The sequence below is a fragment of the Aegilops tauschii genome, chromosome 6 (genome assembly GCF_002575655.3).
Source record: "Aegilops tauschii subsp. strangulata cultivar AL8/78 chromosome 6, Aet v6.0, whole genome shotgun sequence".
NCBI lineage: Eukaryota > Viridiplantae > Streptophyta > Magnoliopsida > Poales > Poaceae > Aegilops > Aegilops tauschii.
Genome location: NC_053040.3, coordinates 52,345,558 through 52,352,985, shown reverse-complemented (window position 1 = coordinate 52,352,985; position 7,428 = coordinate 52,345,558). Strand labels below are relative to the sequence as shown.

The 7,428-nt window shown below is 57.3% G+C and overlaps 1 protein-coding gene across 1 annotated transcript; it reads right to left on the bottom strand.

Annotated features, from left to right (window-relative positions):
- Positions 1-4,819: 4,819 nt before the first annotated feature.
- LOC141025803 (uncharacterized) lies at positions 4,820-6,682 on the bottom strand. The gene is made up of 4 exons (XM_073501727.1): positions 6,467-6,682; positions 6,109-6,350; positions 5,406-5,962; positions 4,820-5,208 (listed from the first exon to the last, which is right to left on the bottom strand). The coding sequence occupies exons 1-4, from the start codon at positions 6,680-6,682 to the stop codon at positions 4,820-4,822; spliced, it is 1,404 nt and encodes a 467-aa protein (XP_073357828.1).
- Between the last annotated feature and the right edge of the window lie 746 nt (positions 6,683-7,428).

Sequence of the window (7,428 nt, the reverse complement as noted above, 5' to 3'; positions counted from 1 at the left end):
TTATTCATGGGTGGTCTCAAATAATGAAGGCCCGTCCATCTTGGAGAATAGGACAAAAGATTATGTTCATGCTTTTCCATGGCTCTAAAGCGAATATCCTGTTTATTGACCACGTTGCTTTCAGCTTTGGTTGTTAAGTGCCCCTGCTGGTTTCAGGTAAGGTTCTTAAGTACTCCTGCTGCTTTTACAGTCTGTCGTGTTTCTTCAGTCCTGTCTTCCTCCAGCCGCCAAAATCAAACCAGCGCCGACGGGGCCGCCTGCTTCCGCCTCCCACGGCTGGCTGCGCCTCAGCGCACGCATCGCCGCCCCACCGTCTCCTAAATCGTTAACGCCGACGTCCTCCGCGCGTTTGGTGCGCTCACCGCGGCGCCGCCCTCTCGCGTTGTCAACATGGTCAACAAACAACAGGAATCGGCAGAAGTACGTGGAGAGGATGACAGTAGGGGCCCACCACGTCAGTGTACGGAAAAATAAAATGCTTCCTCCTAGTATTTTCCTGACATCTGGGACCCACGACATTGTGAGCGTATATAGTCAATAGACAAGAGAACAGCACAAGATCGGCTGACACCTGGGACGTAGCTACTCGAGCAGTTTTTTTTTGTTTGGTATTTTTGAGACGGAGCAGGGTTTGAACTGGGCTGTGGCCCGTCTAGCCCAGGCTTATATTTTATGTTCACCATGTGACTAGCCCAGCTATTTTTTCTTTGTGAAAATGAGCCTAGTTTATTTTTTCTGAAGAATACCCAATCCAGGCCTACTTATTTTTCTACGCCCTGACGGGTTGTAACTCTTTCAAGACGCCTGCAAATCTTGAAAGTAATATGAAATGGGTTGTAAATATAAAAACAGATGACAAATTGGCAATTACTTTATAATTTCTGAATTTTTTCACATTTTCAGATTCCTATTTCACTGGGCATTAACCTAATTTAAATATATCTTCAAAGTACTTTAAATCTGGCTCAACATTTCGGTATTAAAAATAGTTTGGAACCCACCAAAATATGTGAAATTGGCCCTGGCCAACCAAAAAACGATTGCAATAAATTGCATAAGAAGTTGCCATGAGCTATATATAAATTATTAAAAAAAAGAGGGAGTGGTCTGACTTGTGGGCCTGTTTAGTTATTATATACGTCAACAAACGATTCTAGCAGACGTAACCGTTGGATGTCAATCCAACGGCCGTCGTGTTTCTTAAATCTCTGATCTTCTTGCTCCAGCCGCCAAAGCAGCACCGGCAGGACCGCCTACTCCCGCCTCCCGTGGCCGGCTGTGCTGTCGCGCAGGCCTCAGCTCCCCTTACTACTCCCACCGCTGGCCAGGGCATCCCTCTACTCACCCACACCCCCTGTTATTCTGCGGCGACGGCAGGCTCACACCGCAGCCGAACCGGTGAACCCTCGTACTCCTCTCCGCACGGGCTTCCACTACCGCGTCTTCCCCGGCTCCGCGTCGTCCCCTTCCTAGGCCTCGTCGTCGTCCACCGCCGTGGTGCTCTCGGCGCGGCGTGGTCAATGTGGTCAACGACCGACTTCCATCGGAAGAGTACTGTACGTGGAGAGGCTGGCAGCTGGGTCCACGGCAGCCGCAAGGAAGTGCCTCCTTATTACGCGGAAAATAATTATTCCTCCACCTGACAGCAGGGACCCACCGGACGGGCCACTAGTTACGCGAAAAAAAATTGTTTCCCCCTGACTGCTGGGACCCACAGGACGGGCCACCGTATTTCGTGAAAAAAACGTTCCCCCCGCTGTCATCTCGGACCCACCGGAAGTGCCTCCTTATTACGCACAAAAAATGAATACCCCCTGCTAGCTGGGACCCACCTTGGTGGGAGGCTGACTTGTGGGCCTACTAAGTTGACTGGGACGGAGGCCTTTGTCAACTTTAGTCAATATATGAACGATTCTAGCTCCAGTGACCGTACGATGTCCATCCAACGGCTGTAGTGCTTCTTCAACCTCTGGTCTTCTTGCTCCAGCCGCCCAAAGTAGCGCCGGTCGTGCCGCCTGCTCCTGCCGCCCGTGGCCGGCTGTGATGCCGCGGAGGCCTCACCGCCCCCTACTACTCCCACCGCTGGCCAGGCCATCCCTCTACGCACCCACACCCCATGTTATTCTGCGGCGACGGCAGCCTCACACCGCAGCCGAATGAGTGAACCCTCATACTCCTCTACGCGTGGGCATCCACTGCCGCGTCTTCCCCGGCTCCGCGTCGTCCCCTTCCTAGGCCTCGTCGTCGTCCACCACCCTGGTGCTCTCGGCGCGGCGTGGTCAACGTGGTCAAGGAAGGGCTTCCATCGGACGTGGACTGTACGTGGAGAGGCTGACAGCTGGGTCCACGGCCGCAGCAAGGAAGTGCCTCCTTATTATGCGCAAAATAATTATTCCTCCACCTGACAGCGGGGACCCACCGGACGGGCCACCGTATTTCGCGAAAAAAACGTTTCCCCCTGACTGCTGGGACCCACCAGCTACATCTTCGCACGCAAGGAAGTGCGTCCAAAAAGAAAAAGATTCACCCCCCCCCTGACTGCTGGGACCCACCAGCTACATCTTCGCATGCAAGGAAGTGCGTCCAGGCAAAAAAAACAAAACGATTCCCCCCCTGACTGCTGGGACCCAACAGCTACACCTTCGCACGCAAGGAAGTGCGTCCGGGCAAAAAAACGATTCGCCCCCCTGACTGCTGGGACCCACCAGCTACATCTTCGCAGGCAAGGAAGTGCCTGACAGTCGGGACCCACCTGGTCGAAGCGTACGTAGCGTTGTCATTCTGGTCGCGAACGTGTACGTACATATATACTGGTCGATGTAGAGGCGCGCACGTGTCGTATAGAGGCACGTATGTGTCGTAGTACAGGCGCGCACGTAGCATGTACATGTACGTACAGCGGCCAAGGTGCAAGAAAGAAAATACGGCCACGTAGGTACATATGGGCAGGGTCTCGAACGCCTACTCGCGCATACGTACGGCCGGGGCTCGTGTACATGGCTGGGTCGGAACGGAGAAACAGCGTCGTCGTCGTGTTCATGGGGAGGCAACGGAATGCGTCGTGTTCATGGGGAGGCAACGGAATGCGTCGTGTTCATCGAGAGGCAACGGAATGCGTGGGAGCCAACCGGCTGGGTCGGAACGGAATGTGTGGTCGTGTTCATCGGGAGGGCTTGGACGAAACAGGCGATGGAAACGAGGCCTGGCGTACCGCAAAACGGAGGAAACGGCCTTGTGTTCGACCGGCCACGTTCGAAACGGGATCCTGTTCATCGGGAGGGGTCTGGCGTACCGCAAAACGGAGGAAACGGACCTCCTACGGTCGAAACGGGGGTCCTGTTGATCGGGAGGGGTGTGGCGTACCGCAAAACGGAGGAAACGGACTTGTGTTAGAGAGCTACGGTCGAAACGGGGGTCCTGTTGATCGGCAGGGGTGTGATGTACTGCAAAACGGGACTCCACGGGATACTGTTCATCTCCACCGTCGACCTCCTCCAGCCTCCACGGGCTACCGTCGACCTCCTCCAGCCTCCACCGGCTCCTGTTCATCCAGCCTCCACCGCGCGCTACTCCACCGGCTACTGTTCAACCACCCCTCCATCGTCTACTGTTCATCCAGCCCTCCACACCACGGGGTCCTGTTCAACCACCCCTCCACGGGCACCCCTCCACCGTCTACTGTTCATCCAGCCCTCCACACCACGGGGTCATGTTCATCCAGAGGCAACGCCACCACTCACTGTTTATCCAACCCCCCCCCCCCCCCGCAAAGGAATCGCTCGATCGGGTTCAGTTAACAACCATCGATCGATCGCTCGGGTTCAGTAACGCGTAGCCTGCAGTGCAATCGCTCGGGTTCAGTTAGATCCCAAAGCCTCGCTCGGGTTCAGTTGGAGCCAACGCCTCGCACACACACGCGTACATGTATGAGAGAAACGCGCATCGCTCGGCCCCCGACCTCCCACCGTGACCGGGAACTCCCCGAAATTTTCCTCCCCCTCGCTTCTAGCATGGTTTTTTCCGTCATGGACGGCCCAAAGAATGTCATCCAGCTGCGTCTCCGGCCCGCCCAGGACGAAAAGCCCATTTTCTGTCATGATTTTTTGTCATAGAAGTAGGAGCCCACCACATCTATGATGATACCGGATTTTGTCACAATTATCGTCATAGAAGTGTCATATGTATGACAGAAAAAAATTCGTTCGGCCCAAAATGTCACGGATGTGTCTTTTTTTGTAGTGAGTTCTGCGTTCCACGGCCGGGTTGTTTCTTCGCCGGCGGTGTCTCTCTTGTGCTTGTTTGACTTGCAGGCATCGATGAGGTAGTAGGCGTTGCAATCGCACAAGGCTTTGCTAACGATGAAGGGGCCCTCCCATGGGGAGGACAGCTTGTGTTGGTCGGTCTGCTCTTGGACGAGTCGGAGGACGAGGTCTCCCTCCCAAAAAGCGAGGGGCTTGATCTTATTGTTGTGGTAGTGCCTCAGGCCTTGCTGGTAGATGGCTGAGCGGCTATGCGCTAGGAGACGTGCTTCTTCGAGCAGGTCGACACCGTCTTCGCGGGCTTCTTTGGCTTCGGCTTCGGTGTACATCGTGATGCGCGGCGAGTAGAACTCGACGTCAGTCGAGATGACGGCTTCTGCTCCGTAGACGAGGAAGAACGGGGTGAACCCGGTCGACCAGTTTGGCAGTGTTCGGAGACTCCAGAGGATGGCCGACAGCTTGTCAAGCCAGCTGCCGGGTGAACGGATGAGCGGCTTGACGAGCCGCGGCTTGATGCTGGATAGGATGAGGCCGTTGGCCCTCTCGACCTGGCTGTTGGACTACGGGTGTGCAACGGAGGCCGGGTCAAGGCGGATACCGGAGACGGAGCAGTACTGCGCGAGCGCGCCTTTCGCGAAGTTGGTGTCGTTGTCTGTGATGATGTTGTTCGGCATGCCGTAGCGCACCACGATGTCCTTGACGAATCGGACGGCCGTCGGCCCGTCCAGCTTCTTGATTGGCCTTGCTTCAGTCCATTTGGTGAACTTGTCCACCGCCACCAGCAAATGCGTCATGCCGCCTCGAGCGGTCTTGAAGGGCCCCACCATGTTGAGTCCCCAGACTGCAAAAGGCCAGGTGATCGGGATGGTTCGGAGCGCCGACGCCGGCTGGTGGTTGCGCTTGCTGAAGCGCTGGCATCCCTCGCACTTGAGGACGAGCGACTCGGCATCTTGGAGGGCCGTGGGCCAGTAGAAACCATGGCGGAAAGCCTTGGCCACCAGGGACCGCGAGGCGGCGTGGTGCCCGCACTCGCCCTGGTGTATGTCGAGGAGGATCTCAATGCCCTTGTCTTGCTCGACGCAGCGCTGGAACACGCTGGTGGAGCTGCGCTTGACGAGCTTGTTGTTGATGATGTTGTAGGCGGACGCCCGTCGCTGCACTTGTCGGGCTTCAGTCTCGTCCATGGGAGGACCCCGTTCTCCAGAAACTCTGAGATGGGCAGGGCCCATGATGGCGCCGTCACCACGGCGAAGACGGCCACCATGGCGGGTTCTGGGGCGGCAGCCCTCGAGCCGGGTCCAGCAGCCCCCTGGTTGGGTACGACAGCGGCCGGGTCGATGACTGTGGCTGCCAGGCCGGGTTTGGCAGTCCCTGGGCTGGGTTCGGCAGTCCCCGGGCCAGGTTCGGCAATCCCCGGGCCGGGTTGAGGCGCGGCCGGGTCGTCCGGGACGTAGATGGACTCGGAGTCCGGAGACGGCTTGACAGACGGCTTGCGCAAGTGCTCGAGGGAGACACCGGGTGGGATGGATTGCCGGGACGAGGCGAGCGTGTTGGCCACCTCGTTTTCTGCGTGCGGGACGTGGAGGAACTTGCAGCCCGCGAAGAATCCGGACAGCTTCTGAACGAGGAAGCGGTAGCTTGCCATGTTGGGGTCGCAGGCGTCCCACTCGCCGGAGCACTGCTGCACCACCAGATCCGAGTCGCTGTAGCACAAAATGCGCTGGATGCCAAGTTCCTTGGCAAGCCGGAGGCCATGCACAAGGGCTTTGTACTCGGCGACGTTGTTGGAGGCGGTGAAGTGGATCTAGAGTGCGTATTTGAGCCGGTCGCCCTTCGAGGAGGAGAGCACTATGCCGGCCCTAGGCCGAGACACATTTTCGAGCCGTCGAAGTGCATGCGCCAGTGTGTCGAGTCTGGCGGCAGCGACAGGTACTGGGTCTCGGTCCAGTCGACGAGGAAATCGGCCAGAGCTTGGGACTTGATCGTAGTGCGGGGCTCGTAGAGGTTGGTGTGGCCGGCTAGCTCGAGCGCCCACTTGGCGACCCGGCCAGAGGCGTCTCGGAACCCGATGATCTCGCCGAGGGGGTCGTGCTGACCACGGTGACAACGTGCTCTTGAAAGTACTGCTTCAATTTCTTGGCGGTGAAGTACACGCCGCAACACATCTTCTGGTAGTGCAGGTAGTTCTGCTTGGAGGCGGAGAGCACCTCGCTCAGGTAATAGACAGGGTGCTGGACGGCTTGGACCTTGCCCTTCTCTGGGCACTCGACCACCATCACCATGCCGACCGACTGCAAGGTCACAGCGATGTAGAGCAACAGCGGCTCCTTCTCGGCTGGTGCGGCCAGGACTGGTGTGGTGGAGTGCATGCGCTTGAGGTCCTGGAAAGCCTCGTCTGCCTGGTCGTTCCAGTTGAACGGCATCGTCTTCTTCATCAGCTGATACAGGGGCAAGGCCCTCTAGCCTAGCCGGTTGAGAAACCGACTGACCGAGGCCAAGCAGCCGGTGAACTTCTTGACATCGCGCAGCCGAGCCGGCTTGCGCATGCGCTCGATGGCCTTGATCTTCTCCGGGTTTGCCTCAATGCCGCGCTCCGAGACGAGGAAGCCGAGTAGCTTTCCGGCCGGGACGCCGAAAACGCATTTCTCCGGGTTGAGCTTGACCTTGTACTCGCGCAGGTTGGCAAAGGTTTCCTTCAGGTCGTCGAGGAGTGTGAGGTGCTACTTGGTATTCACCACGATGTCGTCCACATAGACGTGGATGTTGCGGCCGAGTTGCGGCAGCAGGCATTTCTGCATGCAGCGCTGGAAGGTGGCGCCGGTGTTCTTCAGGCCGAACGACATGGTGATGTAGAAATATGCCCCAAAGGGCGTGATGAAGGACATCTTCAGGGCGTCGGCCGGTTCCAGCTTGATCTGATGATAGCTGGAGTAAGCATTCAGGAAGGACAGGAGCTCACACCCGGCAGTGGAGTCGATGACTTGGTCGATCCGCGGGAGGGCGAACGGGTCCTTGGGGCAGGCCTTGTTCAGGCTGGTGTAGTCGATACACATGCGCCAGGTCTTATTCTTCTTCAGGACAAGGCTGGGTTGGCCAGCCACTCGGGGTGAAACACTTTCATGATGAAGCCGGCAGCCAAAAGCTTGGCAACCTCTTCACCGATGGTTCT

Excerpts from the sequence above, each read along its gene's own strand:
- LOC141025803 (XM_073501727.1), bottom strand. The coding sequence starts at position 6,682 with ATGCCGTTCAACTGGAACGACCAGGCAGACGAGGCTTTCCAGGACCTC. Across the intron at positions 6,351-6,466 it reads CTGTCTATTACCTGAGCGAG|CACGACCCCCTCGGCGAGAT; the intron begins GTGCTCTCCGCC and ends CACCGTGGTCAG. Across the intron at positions 5,963-6,108 it reads CTCGGCCTAGGGCCGGCATA|CGACTCGGATCTGGTGGTGC; the intron begins GTGCTCTCCTCC and ends TTTGTGCTACAG.